This window comes from Peromyscus maniculatus, chromosome 23 (genome assembly GCF_049852395.1).
Source record: "Peromyscus maniculatus bairdii isolate BWxNUB_F1_BW_parent chromosome 23, HU_Pman_BW_mat_3.1, whole genome shotgun sequence".
Taxonomy (NCBI): Eukaryota; Metazoa; Chordata; class Mammalia; order Rodentia; family Cricetidae; genus Peromyscus; species Peromyscus maniculatus.
In genome coordinates this window covers 11156566-11178562 of record NC_134874.1, presented here as the reverse complement: position 1 = coordinate 11178562, position 21997 = coordinate 11156566, and the positions used below count along the sequence as shown (strand labels likewise).

Sequence of the window (21997 nt, the reverse complement as noted above, 5' to 3'; positions counted from 1 at the left end):
CTTCATCCACCTGCCTCTGCCCACCTCCCCCAACCTGGTGCTGAGGAGGCCAATAAACACTCTGCCTCTGAGTGACTTTCCCAATCACCCTTCCCTCTTTCCTCGTTTTTAACTGAAATTTGAAAATAGAAAGAAAACAAACAAACAAACAAACAAACAAACAAACAAACACAAAACAGATTCCAAGAGCTAAAGTCATAATGACTCTAGTCATTTGTGTCCCTACAGTATCCTCTGTGATGTGCCTCTGATTTTTGTAGTCAATTGAGTTCCTTGCCAAGCTGGGCAACATACTGAGAGCATTATCTAAAACCACCACTAACAACGAAACCCAAGATGGATATTAAGAAAGGTAACGCTAAAAAAATAAACATATAAGCTGAGCATGGTGGTGAGACCTGTTCTATCAGTACTTGGAAGGCTGAAACAAGAGGATCAGGAGTTCAAGACCAGCCTGGGAAACTCAGCAAGAGTTTAAATTTTTTTTTAAAAGTTGGGGTGGATTGAAGATGTAAATGAGTCGGTAGAGTGAATGATGAATTTGATGGATCCCCAGAACTGCATAAAAGGGGTACACTCCTGTAATCCCAGCACTTGGGGCTTGGAGGCAGGAGGATGAGAAAAGTTAAGTTTGAGGCCAGCCTGGACCACATGAGACCGAGTTTCATAAAACAAAACCAGGGGCTGCAGAGGTGGCTCAGCCTTTAAGGACACTGGCTGCTCTTCCAGAGGAGCCAATCCCCAGGGCCCACAGGGCGGCTCACAACCCTCTGGAAGTTGGTTCTGAGGGACCCGACACCCTCTTCTGGCCTCCTCAGGCACTAGGCACACCCAAGGTGCACAGACACACCTGTAGGCAAAACACTCATATGCATTAAATAAATCTTTAAAAAAGAAAACTAGAATTTGAAAAAAAAAAATGAATCAAGAAATACCTAAATAATCATAGATAGTCTCCCAGTCTCTGGCCTGCCGGTAAAGTGCCTGGGCTTGGTGAGGACCTCCCTCTCAGGTCCTAACTGTAGAGACCGGTGGGGATTCTAGGCAAAGGCAACCTCTGCAGTTCTATAGCACTGTCTCCTTGTCCCTTCTCCCTGCCCTTCACAGGTCCTGCAAAAATCAAAGACTCCCCTTCCCAACACCCCCCCCCCCCCCCCGTCCATTTGGGGGATCCAAAGTGATGATATTTACAAACCGGAAACTGCCTTAGAGGAGGGGGACAGTCTTTTTGTTGTTGCTGTTGTTGCTCATTTTCAATTTCAAGTCCCCACTCCCTGAGAGCAAACGGGAGGCTCCAGCCCTGGCTCAGCCGGAGACTTTAAACAAACCACATCGCCCACAGCTCTGCCTCCCGAAGGAGGGGGATTTACTCCTTCTGCCTGAGCCCCGAGGAGTGTGAACAGCAGAATTAAAGCTGGGGGATCTGGCAGGGGCTTGCTTTCTGCAGGGGAGGTGTGTCTGTACCTCTTCGAAAGGTATTAATGGCCTGTTTATACAGCAGAAAGAAATCGAGGTGCACACCCAGGAAGAAGACCGCGCAGACTTCACAGACAGCGGTGGTGCCCTCCAACTTCCCCCATTCCTTAGAACCACCCCAACTCTTCTAGACCCATGCGGGGTGAAGGCAGACCTCAGGAGGGCAGCCAGGGCTGCCAGGGGACCGTGTGCCATTTCCTTCTTTTGCTGGGGACAGAGCCTGGGGCCTTGGGTGTGCTGGGCAACCAGGCTACTGAGCTACAAGCCTAACCCTTTTCTTCGGTTATCTGAAGCATATTTTTCATGCCAAAGGGTTTTTTTTTTTTTTTTTTTTTAATTGATTCTTGTTTCCGTTTGTCTGTTTGAAATTTTAACACAAGGTCTTTCTATGTAGCTTTGGTCGTCCTACAACTTGCTATGTAGACCAGAGCGCCTTTGAACTCATAGAGATCCGCCTGCTTCTGTTTCCTGAGTGCTGGGATTAAAGGTGTTAGCCACTACCGACTGGTGATGGTGGCACACGCCTTTAATCCCGGCACAGGAAACAGAAGCAGGCAGATGGATCTCTGTGAGTTCGAGGCCAGCCTGGTCTCCAAAGCAAGTTCCAGGAAGGGCTCAAAGCTACACAGAGAAACCCTGTCTCGAAACCCCCCCACCCCCCAAAAAAAATGTTAGCCACCATGCCTGGCTGATTTATTCTTATTAACCTTTTTTAAAAGATTTTTTTTAATGTGGTGCGTGTTGTGTGTGAAGTATATAAACTGGTTAGTGTGGGTATGTGTGTGTGTGCATGTACATGCATGTGTGCCTGTGAAGGTAGAGGTCAATGTTGGATGTCTTTTTCTCATTTGCTCACCACTAATAATAAATTATTATTATTGTTATTATTATTATTATTTAAAGGAAACAAAACAAAAACAAGGTTTCACTTTGTAGGCCAGGTTGATCTTGAACTCAGAGATCTGCGTGACTCTGCCTTGAGTGCTGAGATTAAAGGTGTGGGTCAGTCGGGCGGTGGTGGTACATGCCTTTCATCCCAGCACTTGGGAGGCACAGTCAGGCAGATCTCTGTGAGTTCGAGGCCAGCTTGGTCTACAGAGCAAGATCCAGGACAGGCTTCAAAGCTGCACAGAGAAACCCTGTCTCAAAAAACCAAAAAACCAAAACAAAAAGTGTGGGTCATCACTGCCCAGCTATTTACAGATGTCTTTTAATTGTTCATTTTGATTCAATAATTAAGGGGTGTTTTCTTTTCTTTCCTTATTTCTTTTTTCTCCTCCTCCTCCCTTCTTTTTTTTAGGCAGTTACAGGCTGGTCTCATTCATGGTCATCCTCCTGCCTTTGCCTCCCTGGTGTTAGGATTGCAGTCATGAGCCACTGTGCCCCACAGAGGACATCAGCTTTATCTTAAGCAGAGAGACGGAGTTAGACAACGTGAACAGTCTGGAGGGTGATGGTAGCCAAGGAACAGCAGCTAGAGCTAATTACAGATATCTACTCCATAGACAGTAACCGCGTGGTGTTATTCAGGTTGGAGCTAGTTTTGCCCCCCTCCCTCTTCATCAATAATAAATGTGGTACCCCATCCATCAAGACTTCTGCCTGCACTGCAAACAGATCTCGCTAAGTGGACAGAAAGGGCCGGGCTGACCAAGAGCTACCGAGAACATTTTACATCTTCAAACCCTCAGCAATTTGGCCATGTGTTTAATAGCGCTGGCCTCCAAAGGTTCCAGCCCGATCCTTCTTCTTCTTCTTTCTTCTTCTCTGGCCAAGAACACCACTTTACTGTGTCCATGATGTTGGATGGGTCTCTTAAAAAAAAAAAAAAGAGCCTTCTATGGCCCCTCTGTGGCCAGCACAGCCGGCTACCCTTCTGTCTCGAATCCATTTGAAATGGCTGTAAAATACGGCTGGCAAAGCCTGGCGGTAAATCTTCCCCCTTTCATTCAGAAAGACTGACAAAGAGAAGCATCTAGGAGAGGTCTCTCCAGCCTCGCAGGTTTCCACTCCCGCTGGGCTGGCCTGACTTCTCTGGCTTGACCACCGTATATATTTCCTACCCTGTTTCTCCCCGACCAGAGCAAACTTAAGGCATGTAGTCTAACGTGTGGTGTCTCCGTGATAGAGAAAGAATACATACGGAGGCTGTACTTACTCCTGGCTCCCAAGGGGGTGGGGAGGGGGAGTTTCGTGGCTGTTTAAACCACTCAAGTACCACTCTTTCTGTGTCTTGGTGGAAAATAGTGAGGTTCAGCTGGAAAACAGGTTTTTCTGGCTGATTAGCCTTAAGATGGATGCTTCTCTCGACAGAGGGAAGCCAGGGACTGTCAGGAATGTTTCCAGGCAAGAAGGGTCGGGAGGTGATGCCTGCGATGGAGACACAGGGGATTCGATTGTGTTTCCGAACCCACCAGCTCTGAGGATAGTGGTCTCCCCACCTGGGCAAGAGCTTTAAGAGACCAGCACATCCCTTAGTCTTATTGATTGGAATTTCATGGTCCAGGCAAAGGGACAAGCTGGCAGGAAAAATGAGCTTTGCATGCTGAGCGGAAAAATAGCCGCTTCAGACTCATCTATTCTGATAAGAGGGAGCAAAGGCAGCCAGAGGCTCTTCCCAGTCCTCAGCACCCAGGAACTGAGGCCAAAGCTCCCGGCTCTCCCTCTGGGTGGGGGTGGGGCTTGGAGAAAAATCCTGGGCTTGCTTGAAACCGTAGGGTGTTTGGAAGCTGTTATTCTTATATGGTGATTATGACAACGAGGGAGACACCTCTTGGGAGAGAAATTAATTGATATTGGCAGAACACGGCAAGTCTCTCCCCTCCCCTCTCCAAGCTGGAAAAAGTGTGGCTGTGCAGGGAGTTTGCGAGATGACGCAAGAGAATGGATTGTGCCGGTTCCAGTAGATGGTAGATAAGCTGCTCTTGGGGGGGTGCTGAAAGACAGATTTAGGGTGTCCCGTTCCTTCTCCAAGGAAGAGCCAACCACGGAAATTGGGGGGGGGGTGGCGGCGTAATTGTGATCTCATACACATTCAAGCAGCCTCAGAAGCCACGTGTGGCATTTCCATTCTTTCTCTGATGTGTTTCCACGGAATGGCTATGGATCATTTTAAAGTTCAGACTGAATCATCATCCACCACTAGGAGGAATTTTGTTTGTTTGTTTGTTTTTGTTGTTTTTCGAGACAGGGTTTCTCTGTGTAGCTTTGGAGCCTGTCCTGGAACTCGCTCTGTAGACCAGGCTGGCCTCGAACTCACAGAGATCCGCCTGGCTCTGCCTCCCGAGTGCTGGGATTAAAGGCGTGTGCCACCACCACCGGTGGGAGGAAGATTTTTAAAATAATAATTATTAGACTGGGTGTGATAGCACACACCTTTAATACCAGCATTGGGAGGCAGAGGCAGGCAGATCTCTGAGTTCAAGGCCAGCCTGGTCTACAGAACAAGTTCCAGGACAGCCAGGGCTACACAGAGAAACCCTGTCTTGAAAAACAAAACAAAACAATAGTTATTAGACTTGGGAGGCCCAGCAGACTCTTATTACTGCCTTCTGCTTTGGATCAATTTATCTCATTATCTGTCTTGTCTCCCCCCACACACACACACATACTTACTTTCACCTTTTGATAATTTGAATTGTTGCTCCTCTCCCCCTCCCCAGTCCACGCTCCTGTGCCTTGCTCTTGCTGGGTAACTTGGTCACCCCACACCTGACTTTAGAGTCGAAGGTTGATGATGCGATGTGCTTGGGTTCATTAAAGCTGGGCAAAAATGGCGGCAGGCCAGTTCTCAGCCAAGGTTGTAAGAGGCAAAGCACAAAGCTACTTGTCTTCCATGTCTCTGCCACTCTTCTTCTTCTTTTTTTTAATTATGTTTGCTTATTTATCTATTTACGTGGTGTGTGTGTGTGTGTGTGTGTGTGTGTCTTGGGTGGGGGCATGCGCTGGCTACAGTGCATACATGGACGTCAGAGGATAACCTGTGAGAAGCAGTGTTATACCACCATGTGGATCCTGGGGGGAATTGACTCAGCTTGTCAGACTTGGCAGTAAGCTAAAGCTCATGAGCCATTTCTCAGGCCTCAGGTCACGGAATGGAGCCCGGGCTGCGACTAGAAGCTGATAGAAGCGCCTTGCTGAACTCAGCCAAGATCAGCCCAAGTCTGGAGACAATGTAACAAAGGCCTCTGATTGAAAGCCTGGATTTTTTTTTTTCTTTCTGAGTGTTTATCTCACCGCAGTAGCTGACCAATACAAGATACCTCCCCCCCCCCCCCCCCCCCCCCCCCCCCCCCCCCCCCCCCGGCCCAGGGTTTCTCTGTGTAGCTTTGGTGCCTGTCCTGGATCTCGCTCTGTAGACCAGGCTGGCCTCGAACTCACAGAGATCCGCCTGCTTCTGCCTCCCAAGTGCTGGGATTAAAGGCGTGTGCTACCACCGCTGGCTTGTTCTTCCTTTTCATCATGGTTTGTCTTTGTGAGTTCCAGGCCAGCGTAGTCTTCAAACTCCAGGACAGCCAGCACAACACACAGAAACCCTGTCTCAAAACAACAAAAACAAAAACCCCACCCACCCACCCAAACAAACAAACAAAAACCCCCAAAGGGCTCATGAGTGGTAAAGACTGCTCTTGCAGAGAACCCAAGTTCAATCCCCAGCACCTCACAACTACCTGTAACTTCTGCTCCAGGGGATCTGATGCCTCTGGCTTCTTGGACGTCTGCCTTCACATGTACAGACCCATACACTCATACGTATAATTAAAAAAGAAATCTTAAAAAAAAAAAAAAAAAAAAAAAAAGAGGTCTCAGAATAGATGGTAAATCACCTGGTGGCTTGAACTAGGGGAGGTGAAGCCAGGTACACAGGTCCCCACCTGATGCTGCATTGGCACACTGTGATGGTTCGTTTTCGGAGCTCTGGGATTACAGGTATGAGCCACTACTTCTGGCTCAAACGTTCCTCTGTACCATCCCTGTCGCCATGTCAAACACTTGGTTCACCGTCATTAACGGTGTCATTCCGGCCTCACATCCACTACCAAGGACACATGGTGGGGGTTTGTTTTTATTTTACAGACCAGGAAACTAAAAAACAGACAGGTTGAATCACTTACCCCAAGTCACAGATCCAAGAAGTCACAGGGTCAGGATTGGCCACTCTGGGGTCCTCTGTTAGGAGACCACATCACTTGGGACCTGCTGATCCCCGGGCTCAGAGTCAAGACTCTGATCTTGAGCAATGTCATGCTGTGGCGATGTTTGCATGGGGGACCAGGGTGGCGGGCTGTGGAAGCCACACGACCTGGGTGTGGGATGGTCATCCGAGGCACGAAATGGCTTAGAGTGAAAGAACAGACTTCAGTTCCCAGGGGTGATGAGTCACCCAATAGAGAGGTCAATTTACCAAGCACCCCAGAGGCTCTGTTCAGTTCTCAGAAGTGGAGAGGAGATTGGCAGCTTGTGGGAGAAGTGGAGAGATGCTCAGGGGGAGATAAGCGGGACTCAGCAAAGGTCTCTGCAGCTCAGACCTCAGGGCTAATGGGAAAACACCCAACTCGGGGTTACAGCGCATAAGTGGGGAGAGGGAGATGAGAGATAGAGGCAGTCGAAGTCGGGCTAATGGAAGACGAGGGAGACTTTAAAAGGCAATAAATCAGGCTTGCCTGGCTGGTTTCTACCCAGGAATTCTGTAGTGGGTAGTTAACTCAGCAACTGGATGGGGTCTCACCAGGCTCCCAGCAGGGGCAATGGACTTACCTTGAGGGGGATGTCCTCCCAGGACAGGCTTGGCTCGGGGCTGGGAGAGGCCCTGGGGAGACTTTGGAACCCCAACAAGTGGGAATTTGGGCTGGTGGCAGAGCGCTCTCTTATCTCAGTCACTGGGGAACAGTCTCCGCAAGAGTTAATCAGCCCACAGGGTGAGGAGACCACAGGACATTGTTTATTTACCTACTTCTAACAAAACCCTTCCCAGAAGGCCCGGGTGGTGATTCTCTGTAATTATATCTCTAGTGAGGTTCCGCAGCAGGTTCACCAGCCCTGTTAACTCGTTAATGCCCGAGGTGCACCTGGAAGAAGGGCCCGGCAATCTGGAGCGGTGCCCAGCTTCCACCCGCCACCTGGAGGGAAACTGAGGCACTTCTCTGGCTTCTACAGCTTCTCTGGTCAGGGATGCAGACCAGAGGTGAGTTAGAGGCATGTTTTCCCAAGTACTAAGTGTTAAAAAGAAAACTATCATCGGACATCTAGGCATGAGTTCAATTCCTTTACTGTCCAGGGATGCTGTGTGGCGTTGAAGAAAGTTACTCAACTGCTAGGAACTTCGGCTTGGCGGACAAACGAAGACCGGTGACTGTAATGGGGTGCACCAACTTCCCGGTGAGGTATAGAGAGACCCTCAAGTTCATGTGACAATGAGAATGGAATTTAGGTTAGACTCTGGGTTCAACTTCACCTTGTCGACAGCTGTTGAGAGATCTAAGACTAATTAGCTCCACAAGCACAGTAGAAGCAGTGGTAAGGGCCCCACTTTCACAGCTCACATTGAGTTACCAGTCCAGGCACCGGAAGTAAACTTGGTGGCTTCAAGAATGGTAGCAGAAATTCCCAGCATGCCCCTCTGCACTGAACTTCTGGCTCCTCTTAAGGCCTGGAGTCTGCATCCCTTTTCCTTGAATTTGGATGGATCCTGGGTCCGAACTGTACCAATAGGACATAATGGAGATGATGCCTGGAGTCTGGAGGGAACCTGCATTTGGAGCTGTGGCTCAGTGGGTAAAGAGCAAGCATGAAGGCCTGAGTTCGATCCTCAACGCTGCACACATCAGTAGTTCCAGTCCTGGGAAGGGGGAGGCAGGAGGATTAGAAATTCAAGGTCCTCCTCAGCTACACAGGCAGTTCCAAGTGAGTCTGAGCTACATGAGACCCTGTCTCATTGAAAAATAAATACAATGAGTGAGGAGCAGGGATGCCTTTGATCCCAGCACTCGGGGAAGGAGCCGTCTCCGTGGAACGTGACCAGAATGGACCAAACATTCTGCCACAGGAGATTGCCCTACTGATCAACCTGCTCAGCTGAGATCCATTCGGGAGAGGTTTCAGAAGCCTACAGTCTGCAGTCTGAGGAAACAAGATCAGCTGAGGAGTTGATGAATGAGCAAAATGCAACCTGAGAAAAAATAAATACAATGAACCAGGATGTAGGTCAGTGGTAGAGTGCTCACCTAGCACGCAAGGTGCCCTGGGTCCATCCTCAGCCCAGCAAAAATTCCAAGAGCTCTCAGCACCCTTACATTTTAGTTGCAATTTTAAAGTATGCCTTAGGCTGGAGGCAAGAAACCACCCTTCCCCACCATCCATTCAGCTTGGGTGGATGTAACACAAGGGTGCTTTTCTCAAGCTAACAACAGTGGGGGGCCCCTCACCCTTGGACATCAGGGACTTGGTAGTAGAATGTTTAGATATATATGGGATGCTAGGCTGCCCAATGTGGAGTCCTGGTGGCTCACAGCCCCTCTAGGGAGACGGCAGGACATGAATGCCCAGCTCCACCTCTCCTTAATCTGCACCCCTCCCTTCCCATCGCCATCAATACTTCAAATCAACTGAGCCCAGCAAGAAGCTGGAAGCCAGGTAGGTGGCTCTCTGTGAGTTCGAGGCCAGCCTGGTCTACAGAGCTAGTTCAAGGGCACACAAAGAAACCCTGTCTCATAAAAGGAGAGGAAGGAGAAGGTGGAGGAGGAGGAAAAGGAAGAAGTAGCTGCTGGAAGCCTGGGTCTGCAATGGTGTGTGTCCTCAAGGCGCCCCCGGCCCCCAAGGTATGTACTCAAGGGCAAAGAGTAGAGAGACTGGAACATACATGGGGTCTGGGAGCTGGGATGCCCCCTTGCCCTCCAGGAGGCTCCTATTGAGGTCATGGGTCTTGACCGTGACCTTGGGACTGTTTTCCTCAAATAGAGAGAACTTGGGCCCATTTCAGGAGGTGCCCAGGGAATTTCCTGGAACAGAGGCATGATTCCCCAGCCTCGCACCAGACACTCTTGGCGCTGTCAGCACCAAGATAGCCTCAAGGGTGCTGCTGCGGCACTTGGAGAAGAATTTAGAGCGTGTGTCTCCCGGCTACTCTCCAGCCCCTCCCCCTACCGCAGCCTTATTTCAAAGGAAGCGTTTATTATCTTAGTTAGTGGATTTTGATGATTTCCCAGCTGTAGGACTTTGGAGGTTGGGGTGTGGGGCAAGAGGACCTCTTTGGGTTTTCGTTTTTCTCATCTGTAAACCAGAAGATTGCTGTCTCAGTTTGCTTTCTCTGTTGCTTTGACACACAGCAGGACTCAAAGCAATATGGAGAGCCGAAGGGTTTATTTGGCTTCCACATCCAGGTCACAGTCCACCCCTAAGGAAAAAGGAGCAGGAACTCAAGCAGAAGCAGAGGCGGGAACCATGGAAGATGGCTGCTCAGCGGTTTGTTCTCCCTGCCTGGTGTTCAGCCGTCTTTCTTACACAACCTAAGACCACCTGCCAAGGGGTGGGTTGGTCCCTCCTACATCAACCATCAATCAAGACAGTGCCCTACAGACATGGCCACAGGCCCATCTGATCTGGGCCATCCCACAGCTGAGATTCCCTCTTCCCAGGAGACTCTTAGTTGTATCAAGTTGGCGACAAAAACTAACCTCATAATTGTAAATGGAATTAGGAATGTCTACGCAGGGCTTGGGGCACAGCTCAGCTGGTATGTGCTTGCCTAGTACCCATGAAACCCCAGGTTCCACCCCAAGCACCACACTGAACAGGCATGGTGGCTCTTGTCTATAATCCCAGCATTGGAATGATGGAGGCTGGAGGGTCATAAATTCAAGGTCATCCTTGGCAATATGGGGAGTTCGAAGCCAACCCCGGGCTCCCGGAGACCCTGTCTTAAAACAACAGCAGCAGCATAATTGTGCTTAAATTGTTTAGGTTGCTGTCTACACTCACCATGACTGACTGCTCTTTGTGTCATCTCCATCTTCCTTTTTCTGGGTCTTGAAGCATAAACCTTGTCCTTTTCATAGAAGAAAGGGGCGGGGGGGGGGGGGCGTTGCAGAGGAGGCCTGTCTTAGTTGGGTCCTATTGCTGTGATAAAGACCATGACCAAAGGCTTTATTTGGTTTATGCAGCCAAGTCACAGTCCATTGAGGGAAGCCAAGGTAGGAACCTGGAAGGTAGGAACTGAAGCAGAGGCCTTGGGTCACCTGCTTAGGGGTAGCACCACCCACAGTGGGCTGGGCCCTCCCGCATTAACCAATCATTAGTTAAGAACGTTCCCCCATGGGCTAGCCTGGCTTGTGTCAGATTTGCAAAAAGACTAAATAATACCAGGCTTTCCCATGGAGATTCCTTTGCAAAAGCCAAAATAAACCTTTCCTTAGATTGCCTCTGCCAGAGAGTCTGTCTCAGCAGCAGAAAAGGAACTAAGACGATGAAGAGACCGTGGTAGCTCTGCGCAGGGACGAGACGTGGTGGTGGTGGTGGAGCAAGGTGAGGGCTTTGATTTCTCTTTGGATGTGTGGTCTGCTCTTTTAGAAATGCAGAACATTGTGCTGTCTTACAAAATGCTGCAGACGTGTGGCTAAGATGACACACATTTCTTTTCCCACAGTCTAGAGTCCAGAAGTCCAAGAACAAGGTCCCAAGAGGGTTGGTTCTGGTGGGGCTTTTCTTCTTGGTTAGCAGGCAGGTGTCCACTGGTCACATCTGGTGGCTGTTCTACTGGACTCCATGACCTGCTCTCTCCACACATCCTGGTTTCCTCCTACAGGGCACCCATCAGTTCGGAGTAGGGCCTGCCCTTATTTATTATAATTGCACCTCCTCCTCCTTCTTCTTTATTTATTTTTTTTATTTTTTTTGGTGGTTTTTTGAGACAGGGTTTCTCTGTGTAGCTTTGGAGCCTGTCCTGGAACTCGCTCTGTAGCCCAGGTTGGCCTCGAACTCACAGAGATCCGCCTGGCTCTGCCTCACGAGTGCTGGGATTAAAGGTCTTCTTCTTCTTCTTCTTCTTCTTCTTCTTCTTCTTCTTCTTCTTCTTCTTCTTCTTCTTCTTCTTCTTCTTCTTCTTCTTCTTCTTCTCTTCCTCCTCCTCCTCCTCCTCCTCCTCCTCTATACAGTCTGAGGCATGTAGGAGTGGGGCTTCAAATTAGGATTTTTGAGACACCGTAATCAGTCTATAACGAACATCTTTGGAATTCTTTTTTTAAATATCAAAATTATATGAGGAAAGGGGCTGGGGAGATGGCTTAGTGGATAAAACCCTCTCTGTGCAAGTCTGAGGACCAGAGTCACCCATATAAGAAGGCAGGCAGTCGTGGAGGGTGCCTATCATCCCAGCACTCGGGAGACAGAGATGGGAACCCCAGGGCAAGCTAGTCATCTAGACCAGCAGATTCCAAGTGCTTTGCCTTCGGAGACAGGTTCAGCCTCAGGAAGCAGAATGGAAGGCAATCAAGGGAGTCACTCAACATCAACCTCTGGACAAACACACACACGCCAACACACATGCACACAGGAGGTCAAAGATTTGTGAATTTATCAATAAATACTACAGGTTGGTGGTAGCACATGCCTTTAATCCCAGCAGTTGGCAAAGGCAGGCAGATCTCTGAGTTCCAGGCCAACATGGTCTACAGAGTGAGTTCCAGGACAGCAAGGGCTACACAGAAAAAACAAAACAAAAAAACCTATTTTTTAAAAAGATATATTTATTCATGTATTTTATGTATGAGTGCTCTGTCTTTACACACAGCAGGAGAGGGAATCAGATCCCATTACAGATGGTTGTGAGCCACCATGTGGGTGCTGGGAATTGAACTCAGGACCTCTGGAAGGGCAGCCAAGTGCTCTTAACTGCTGAGCCTTCTCTCCAGCCTGAAACCCTGTCTGGGAAAAGAAAAAAGAAAAAGAAAATTATCCATTGTCAACTGTTTCTTTTTTTTTAATAAATTTTTTTTATATTTATTTATTTTTCTGTGCTTTGGAGTTTTGCCCGTATGTATATCTGTGTGAGGGTATCAGATCTTGGAGTTACAGACAGGTGTGAGCTGCCATGTAGGTGCTGGGAATTGAACCGGGATCCTCTGGAAGAACAACCAGTGGGTTCCACATGTCAGTCTCCTCCTCCACTTCCCCTTGCTCGCTTTGTACTGGTGGCTTGAGACAGGGTCTCACCCTGTGGCTTGTGTTGGCCTTGAACTGATTCCTTTGCCTCTGCCTCCAGAGTGTTGGGATTGAGGGAATCCCCCAGGGAGCCTGGCTTCACCTGAGTTTCTTCCCACACACTTTTTTTTTTTCCTATTACTTTTACCCACTCCTCTACCCTAGATAAAAGCTCTCTGTGTATGTCTTTCTGTCTCTCTCTCAACCCAGGGCCTTCAAACACTCTACTACTACTGAGCCATGTCCCAGTCCAAATAAAACCTTTTATTAAAACAACCCAAATTCCTTAAGCTAGGCATCATGGCTGACCCCTACAGAACCAGTAGTTAGGACTGTGGCCGGGGGATGGAGAGGTCCGTCTGGGCCACAGAGACCCTACCAAAACAAAAACAAAACCAATAAATGACATGAATGGTGGTACATACTTTTAATTTCAGCACTAAGGAGGAAGAGGCAGGTGAATCTCTTGAGTTGGAGTCCAGCCTGGTCTACAGACCTAGTTTCGGGACAGCCAGGGCTACACAGAAAGACCATGCCTTGAAACCTAGGCTCCTACCCCAATAAAGGGAAGGAACAAGAAAATATTCCCTGCCTTGGAGGAGCAGGAAGCTGTTTGCAGAGCTACGGGTTTCCCACCTCACCCGTACAGTCCCTCCATTCTTAGGACCGTCCTAGGAAGAGGTGTCACCCATGTCTTCTCATCACAGGTGGAGGAGGCATTGAGGGGTCATGTCACTTCTCTTGAGAAAGTGGCAGAGCTGGGCTCTGCATCACTCCCTAGAGAGAGGCTGTACCTCTAACCACTGCTTTGCACCCCCGCCCCCTGCTTTGTAGGACTAAAGACATATCAGTGCCAGGACACAGTGGACCCTGAGCCAGACAGGGTACTGGGCACAGTGGCTGAGTTCTCTGATCCCTGTGCCCACTCAAGGGATAAAATTCTGTATCTTAGGCCAAGAATCCTTGAAGTACTTGCGACCTGGGTATCTGTGGCCTCTTCTAAGGGCCTCGAAGTGACAGCTGAGACCTGTCTAGTGATATAACATCATGGGAATTTGAGGTTGGCTTGGTGGTGGTAATGACTGGCTTACAGCCTGACAGGGGAGGATGGATGAGATAGGGCATGGAAAGGGGCTGGCCCAGGGACGGGCACTCTGAAGACAGGCTGGGTGGAGCTTGTGGCTGGATATCGCTTGCATGCTTTGAGGCTAGCCGATGGGATAGCTGTAAGAGCGCAGATGGACAGAGCATAGAGCACTCCCAAGAACCAGAGCTTTGGATGCACAGAACCTTACCATCTTGCCGGAAAACACCAGGGGTCACCACACCCATGGGTCCGGGTGGAAAAGCTGAAATTCTGAGTCGGCCTGGTTGAGGCCACCTAGAATGAGCAGTGGAAATAAGTTACAGTGTCTTTCTCATGGTGGTACCCCCTCACTGTGGGCCATGTTGGAGACTGCACAGAGGGTTTGCCCATGCCTTGTACAAGATCCGAGGTTTGATCCCTCAGATTCACTAGGTATCTGAGAGTGGTCTTGAACTTTGGATGTGTCTGCCTCAGAAGTACTGGGATTACCACCATGTCCAGCTGTGATTTTTTTTTAATTTTATTTTATTTTTTAATGTGTATGGCTGATTTGCCTGTAAGTCAGGCTATACATTAAGTTCATACCTGGTGCTCACGTGTACTAGACTGAAAAAGGCATTGGGTCCCCTGAAACTGGAGTCGAAGATGCTGGTGAGATACCATGTTGGCTGTGTGTGTGTGTGTGTGTGTGTGTGTGTGTGTGTGTGTGTGTGTGTTTTGTATTCTTGTCTCTAGCACAGTCTGGAAATCATGTGATCTATAAGAGTTCCATGATCTGGCTTCTGTTTTATATACAAATGCTGGGCATGTACCCACACTATTCACTTTTCTTGTGAATTGTAGGCATTTACGCTCCGTGTTAGTTAGCTACAGCCTCATAACAAGTAATTCTGAATTTAGAACTTGAAATAACCATTGTGAACTTTTCTCTTTTTGGTGGTGGGGGTGGGGTGCTGGAAACCCAGGGCCCTGTGTGTATGAAGCAGGCATTTGGTCCGTTACCTTCGTTCAACTCCAGCCCCTGGGATGTGGTCTTGATATTGACCAGGCCACAGTTGCCTGAAGGTTTAGCTGAGGCTGAAAAGCTCAAACGTAAGATGGCGTGGTCCCCCGACCAGATCTCCCAGTACAGGGAGAGCTTGCTTTTCTGCCGCCATGGCAGTGTCCTAGGAGCTGAGAGATCAGCAAAGGGGTGAGAACAAAGCCATTGTGTCTTAAGGCATGGTCTTGGAAAACACACTTCTATCGTTTTTAAAGATCCCAGTCTTAAGCAAATTGCCCTCTCTGATGAAATGGGTTCCTATAAATACTTTGAGTCTTATGAAGTGACATATGCCTTTAATCCCAGCCCTTGGGAGGCAGAGGCAGGTGGATCTCTGAGTTAGAGGCTAGCCTGGGCTACCGAGCTTGTTCCAGGACAGCCAGGGCTCACCGAGAAACCCTGTCTCAAAAGACAAACAAACAAAGACACAAAAAAAGAATCATCGGGCCATCTTGGAAGTGACCTCACGTGTCCATTTCCCTCAGCCTAGAACCCACTCTCCTTTTACCGTTATTCTTCAGCTTATTTATTTTTTTAAATTAATTTTGTTTGTTTGTTTGTTTGTTTGTTTGAGACAGGGTTTCACTGTCTAGCCCTGGCTGTCCCGGAACTTGCAGAGGTCCTCCTGGCTCTGGCTCCCAAGTGCTGGGCTTCAGAGAGATGCTTTTAAAGCCTCAGTCAGCAGCAGACAGGCACCACCCCTGCTCCAAACCCTCCTGTGGCTTCCCATCCCCCAAGCAGCAAGCAGAAGAACCCTCACAGGGGGTCCCTGACTTTCACACCCTCTCCCCTGCTCTCTGCCTCTGTCAACCAGACAGCGTCCCTTCTGACAGGTGTGCTCTCCTCTCCTTGACTTGAGCTGCCCGCCAAGCTCTCCCCTCAGGCTACACAGCCTGCTTCTACCGAGGGTGGTATCCTTGCCTCCGTGGCTTTTTTTCTCCCAGGCCCCTGCAGTGCCCAGCACCCTAAACTGCCTTCTCTCTTCCCAGTCTGTTGCCTCCTTGTATTTTTTCTTTTGTCCTAGCTAGCGCTTCCCGCTTTTCAATAAATTATTCAGACTGAGCATGGTGGTGTATGCCTGTCATCCCACCACTTGGGAGGCTGGGTCAGGAGGTCTGAGAATTCTAGACTAGCCTGAGCTACAGAGTAAGACCCCGTCTACAATAAACAAACTCAGTCCTTCCCCTACTCTCTCTCTTTCCTTCTTTCTTTCTTTCCTTCCTTCCTTCCTTCCTTCCTTCCTTCCTTCCTTCCTTCCTTTCTTTCTTTCTCTCTCCCTCCCCCCCTCTGTCTTATGTAACTCAGGCTGGACTTGTATTCACTACATAGCCAAAGATGACCTTGGACTCCTGATTCTCATACTTCCATTTCTCTGGTGCTGGGACTACAGCACTGAGCATCATCAGGCTTGTTTTATGTGGTGCTGAGAGGTTCAAACTCAGCAAGCACTGTCCCTCCTGAGCTACATCCCCAGCCCCAAATGGAATCTTTAAACCTGTTGGGGCAGTTTCTTTTCAGGCCTCAGGTGCATCTGGGCATATAGTAGTACCAGGTAGCTGGGCCATGGATGGGGCTGAAGAGGTCCTTGCAGCTTGAGATCAGGGACAAGTTCTGCCCTCTGGATGGAGGAGGGGTTGGGGGGCCATGATGACATTGATCCGATTGTGTATGTCCTGGCTAATTAAAGCGCCTGGCCAATGGGAAGTGTCCTTATACTACAGCATCCCCTGGGGGTTGGGGCAACCCCAGAGGGCCACACACAGACACAGACAAACAGAGGGCTTTCTGAAATGAACGTTAATTGTCTCCAGGCCAAGGAGAACCACAGAATGAGAGTTTTCCGGGCAGGCCCAGGGGACAGGGAGGTAGAGACCCCTGCCTCTACCCCCTGGTCACTCTCATTTCCTTATTGGCTTTCCAGAAATCCAGGTCGTTTTCAAAGCCCGGGGCTGCAGTCTATCGCCAGAGCATGGGGTCGCTTCCGGGGTCACCAGCCGGACAAGCAGGTCAATTTTAGCAGGAAACCGATATTTAAGTGGGGCTGGCGGAGCCAGGGTTCGGAAATGTGGCCCTGACCTTTCAGAAAGGCCGGGTCTTTCCACCTCAGTGTACACCTGGGGGGGGGGCACACACTTCCTAAAATGTGAACTTACTAAATTAAATTCTCGAGCACACGTGTGTACCAGGCGCGTGGGGTGGGGGGGGAGCCTTCGGAGGAGTCATTTGAAAATCTTTACAGGTCGGTGAGAGAGACTCAAACTCCTCAGTGCTCATTTCACAGACGAGGCCACTGAGCCTGGGAGGTATTAAGAGGTTTGCTCAGGAGCCCTTAGTTGGGTACCAGCTACTGGAGCTTAATTGTCCTCTGTCCCCGTACCCTACTCTTTTCATCTTGAGCCTTGAACCTCTGACCTCCAGGGCTGAGGGAAGGTCCCTAGGAAAAACTGAGAGATGAGAAGTCAGGACAAGTTGGCTGCTGGTCCCCTCCCTTATCTGGCTTGCTGCTCTGCAAGAGGAGGCGGGAGAGGCCTCTCCCCGACCCACCCAGCCACCCACCCGAGGTGCCATTAAAGTTAATTGTTTTTACTGCCAGTTTTACAAAGTCTTGTAAATCTTTTTACGATGTGGCCCTGGAACAGCGGACTGCATGCAGAACTCCGGAGACTGAAGGTAGCTGGAATACAAGGGTGCTCTGGCCCCCTGCTACCCCCAAGGCTTTAAAGAGTAGGGAGTGAGGGGACTCCCCGGAGACATCTTGTCCCCTCATCACAGGATAACAAATTTTGTCTGGGTCGTAGACTTCTCTCAAGTGAGGCTACAACCAACCACCCAGAAGTCCAGCATCCTTGGCTGGCCCAATATACAAAGAGGTCCTCCCTCTTGACCCTCTAGGATCCGAGATGCCCAGGAACAGAGGTGAGGTCAAGTCCACAGCCTTTGGAAAGTTAGGAAAAGATACCAGGAAGAAAGCTGGGTACAGTGAGCTATGGGCCTCTTCCAGCTTGGGTGTGCAGGCCACACTGGCCACAGTGTCAAGGCAAGCCGGTAAACAGGAAGGGATGTGCATGCCACTGTGTGGGGACCCTTTCAGCTGCAAGTCACCTGCTGGTACCCTGCCTTCTTGCCTCTGTTACTTACCACAAAACGGTGGCTGTCTCTTGACGCCCCAGGTCATCGATGCGGGTCACTGAACATCAGGATTTCCGAGGTCTCTTCTCTCCCTCCCTGCTACCCCCATCCACACCCTCCATTTTATCTGGCATAATAGGGAAACCTTGGCTTTCAAGGCTGTGCCTAGCTGGTCAAGGGCTCAGGGCACTAGATATACTCATTATCTGCATCTAAACTCAATTTTTTTTTGTAACTGTCTTACTATGTAGCCCAAGCTGGCCATCTTCCTGCCTCAGCCTTCCACATGCACCCCATGTCCGACTTCATAGTTATCATCATCATCATCATCATCATCATCATCATCATCATTATTATTTTGAGACAGGGTTTCTCTGTGTAACAGTCCTGGCTGCCCTGGAACTTCATTTGTCAATCATGCTGGCCTCGAACTCACAGAGATTCACCTGCCTTTTTGTTTTGTTTTGTTTTTTGGAGCTGAGGATCGAATCTAGGGCTTTGCGCTTGCTAGGCAAGTGCTCTACCACTGAGCTAAATCCCCAACCTGGATTCACCTGCCTTTGACTCTGGGATGCTGGGATTAAAGGTGTGCACCACCATGGTTGGCATAGCATTTATAACTAAGCCAAATATCTACTGGGTAGCTAGAGTGTGAGGTGTGCCTACCCTGTGGGTGGCTTACCTGCTGGGTAGTATGTAACAATTGTTACCAGAATTGGAAACTGTAGGACATCAAGACAATGAGCTGAGCAGTCGCCCCCCCCCCAGCCACCACCCCCTCCCCTAATGTTTTCAGTAGGCATGGTCAGCACTCCCATTTTTTGTTGAAATGAAGATTTTGAATGAGAATCTCCGGGACTGGTGTCTGGAATGCTAGGCAAGCAGTGGGACGTCACTGAACCCCATCCCACAGACCTGCTAGTGATTTTTCTCAGTGCTCACCCAGAACCAGGAAACTCCTAGAGTGATTGTAGACAGAGGCCCGGTGAGACTCAGGCGGTTCAAAGCCCTTGCCACCATGCTAGTGGCTTTGGCCAAGAAAAGGTAGGAAGTTCAGTAGGGCCAGAATGGGCAGAGAGATGAGGGAGCAAGCGGGGGATGTTGAATTCAACGGCGGGAGGCTGGTGGGGGGTGGAGTGTGGTGGGGGTGGGGAAACAGCCCTCTTTCCAGCAGCACGCCCTGCATCGGAGAAAGAATTTTTTTTTTTTTTTAAACAAATTTTTAGTGCAAAGGTAGCTAGAGCCCCGCAAACTCACCCAGTAGCCCTGTCCCCATTTGGTGGGGTGGGTGCGTGGGAGTGGGGAGTAGGAGGGAACTAAGGATACTCAAGTTGGGTTAGAGGCAGCCAAGAGCACCTTGGAAGCTAGAGCTCTGCTTTAGACCTACGTTGCTCCGGTGGATAGCATGAGGGAGGGAGACCAGCCGCTGTTGGCACGCACCGGAGAGGGGCTGCCTGCCGGGATCCGGGAGCTGGCACGGCCCTTCTGTTCCGAGAAGGCTGTGTTTGCGGTGGCACCCGGCAGCGCGAGCCGGCCGGGAGGTTAATGACCAGGCTTTTCTCCACGCGGTCCGGGAACTGAGAACATGTCTGTGAGGACAATGAGGGTTAGGGTGAGGGACCTGGGCTAGGCGCCCCCCCCCCCCCCCCCCCCCGGCCTGGGGCTTCCCCTGAGAGACCGAGGTGCAGTGCGCACTCTCTGGCCTGATCCCTTCTCCTGCACCATGGACAGAGAGGCGATAAAAGAATTGGAGAGGGGTTCTAGAGAGGCCTCTCTGCGTTCTTCTCTGGAAAGTCCAATCAGATTGTGCCATGACGCTAAATTTAGATTTCCAAGTGATTTTTTTTAATCTTACAATTCGAGGGGTGATGGGGGAAGACAGGGTTTCATGTAGTCCAGGCTAGCCTTAAACTCACTCCGCAGCCTAGAATGGCCCTTCCCTACTGTCTCAAGTGCTGGGGATACAGGCTTGCACCCGGTTTATGGGGTGCTGGGGATAGAATCCAGGGCTTTGTGCCTGCCAGGCAAACACTACCCACGACCTACAGTCCCAGCGCCAGAATGTCTTTGATAGGACTCCTGATCTTATTCAAAAAAGCCTAGGTCACACGTCCCAGCATCCTTTGAATCAAGCCTCACTAAAATGCAGTCTTCAAGGAATCATTGATGTGGTCCTTTTAGCTTTTCTCCGGGTCCCTCCTGCGACCTCCATCTCCCCTGGGGTTACCCCCTCCTCCAGGGACTGCAGGTCTGCTTTGGGCCAGGCTTCCCTTCCCAGCATCCTCTCCCTGCAGACCCCGCAGAGGCATCTGGGGTCCCGTCTATCCTTCCCACACCGCCGCCGCCGCCCCCCCCCCACCCCCCGCCCCGCGCCCCATGTCCTGCAGCGTGGCCCCAAGCTTTTCCATCTCGCTTCTGTAGGCTGTCTGTTCTTCCCATTCACCCCCCCCCTTTTTTTTTTACGAGCTTCAGTGCTGATCCCAACGTTCCTCCCTCCGTACAATTTCAATTTGAGCTCTCCCTGAAGCGGCCTTTCCTCTCTTGTGGCCTGCCAAGTCGTTTGAAGGCTGCGCAAACATTCTTCCAGCCTCTGGTCCCCCGGAGTCTCGGTCCTCACACACGTGAGGGAAGCTGGAGGCGGCTCCCCAGCCAGATCCAGGGACCCATCAGGAGGAGGGGGAGAGGGACAGGAGAGGAACTGCTCTCCCCACCTCGCTCCGCTCCCGCTCCGTGACCCTTGGGGTCTCTAGGATTGTGGGGTAGGGGGTGTGCCGGTGTAGACTCATGGAAACATTCCCCAACCCACTTTAGAAGCCTCAGGCAGGAAGATGGTTGCCGCCTAAGCTGGCTGTTGAGGATGGTTCCGTGACTTTGCTCCATTCCCTGGCACTTTCTGAAGCTAGGAGGTGTTCACTCCATTTTACAGACGAGGAGGGAAACTGAGGCTGAGCCCTGAGGTCTGTTTCTAAGCCATGCAATTGGGGTTCAGTGGTGTAGTGACTGTTCTTCATAACCCCCATTTTTAGGGTGGACAATTCCAGCCTACCATCCCAGCCCTCTGGAGGCAGAGCCAGGAGAATGGCTACAAGTTCAAGGCCAGCCTGGTCTGGGCAATACGTTCCAAGCTAGTCAGGGCTATGCAGTGAGGCCTCGTCCCCCAAACAAAAAGCAAGTCCCCAAAAGTATCATTCCATTGTGTGGCATGATGTAGCGACATTAAATACTTAACTCCTCCTTCTTAGGCACCCACTGTGTTCTGCTATTGTGTTAGGCCAGCCGTTTTTCTATTTTCTCACAACGCCTTTGCACATGAGGACTTCCTGCAAGATACAAGAAAAGGAGGCACAGAGAAGGCAAGTAACCTACCTAAGGACACACAGTTCGAGAGATTAGGGCTCAGGTAGAGGTACATCTGTCTCTCTGCTACCCCAATTCGCCTTTGAGTCGCATGGAAGAATCCCCCCCCCCCGCCCCCGCATCCAGGCTCAGCAGCTACGAGTTGCAGCTTTCTTTCCTAAGGTTACTCTGGGGACATGTGAAAAAGAGGGGAGGGGACGGGGGACGGGGGTTACATAAGGCGGGAGACTTCAAAGGCGGCCTCCACTGGAGTGCATAGCCTTGGCGTTGGGCAGTTAGCCAAAGGAGCCACTAGCCAAGCTGAGGGCTGTCCACCCCCATCTCCTCCCTCCAGCGACCTGCCAGGAGGTGATGGGGGACCATGACACCTGGAGGGGAGAGTTTGGAGTTAGGGAAGGAAGGAGAGAGGCATCCAGCGGTGGATAAGAAGACGTTAAATTGAGCCAGCGTTTACTGAGCACTTACTGTTTGCTAAGCGTGATGCTAAGTTCTTTTTCTAATGTCATCAAAAACTAGACAAGGAGTTTCCGTTATTCCCCGGTCTGAAGAGGCCCAGAGAGGGTCACACAGGCTTTAGAGTCACACAGCCTTGAAAGGAGCTCATAGTAGGAGGTCACTTGGCAGAGACTGGGTGAATTCTGGTGGACTGTGGCTTGACAGGTGCCAGGTGGGGATGCTGAGGCTTGGCGAGTTGTGTGTGTGTGTGTGTGGGG

The 21997-nt window shown here is 50.3% G+C and overlaps 1 protein-coding gene and 1 long non-coding RNA gene across 3 annotated transcripts in view; one reads left to right on the top strand and one right to left on the bottom strand.

Annotated features, from left to right (window-relative positions):
- Nucleotides 1-10887, top strand: part of LOC121825321 (uncharacterized) — a 35542-nt gene extending 24655 nt beyond the window's left edge. Inside the window, exons 2-3 of the long non-coding RNA XR_013047701.1 lie at nucleotides 7489-7660; nucleotides 7754-10887. This is a non-coding gene — a long non-coding RNA (uncharacterized LOC121825321). The remainder of the gene's footprint in view (nucleotides 1-7488; nucleotides 7661-7753) is intronic.
- Nucleotides 10888-12223: 1336 nt separating this feature from the next.
- On the bottom strand, nucleotides 12224-21365 carry LOC121825341 (uncharacterized). 2 transcript variants are annotated; one of them, XR_013047700.1, is made up of 5 exons: nucleotides 20429-21365; nucleotides 19368-19516; nucleotides 14759-14929; nucleotides 13965-14050; nucleotides 12224-12393 (listed from the first exon to the last, which is right to left on the bottom strand). XR_013047700.1 is itself a non-coding variant. In XM_076560699.1 (5 exons), the coding sequence occupies exons 1-4, from the start codon at nucleotides 20504-20506 to the stop codon at nucleotides 13989-13991; spliced, it is 513 nt and encodes a 170-aa protein (XP_076416814.1). In that variant the 5' UTR covers nucleotides 20507-21365; the 3' UTR covers nucleotides 12224-12393; nucleotides 13965-13988. The 2 variants fall into 2 exon arrangements, 1 of the variants encoding a protein (XP_076416814.1); XM_076560699.1 differs by having other exon boundaries at nucleotides 19315-19516.
- Nucleotides 21366-21997: the final 632 nt, after the last annotated feature.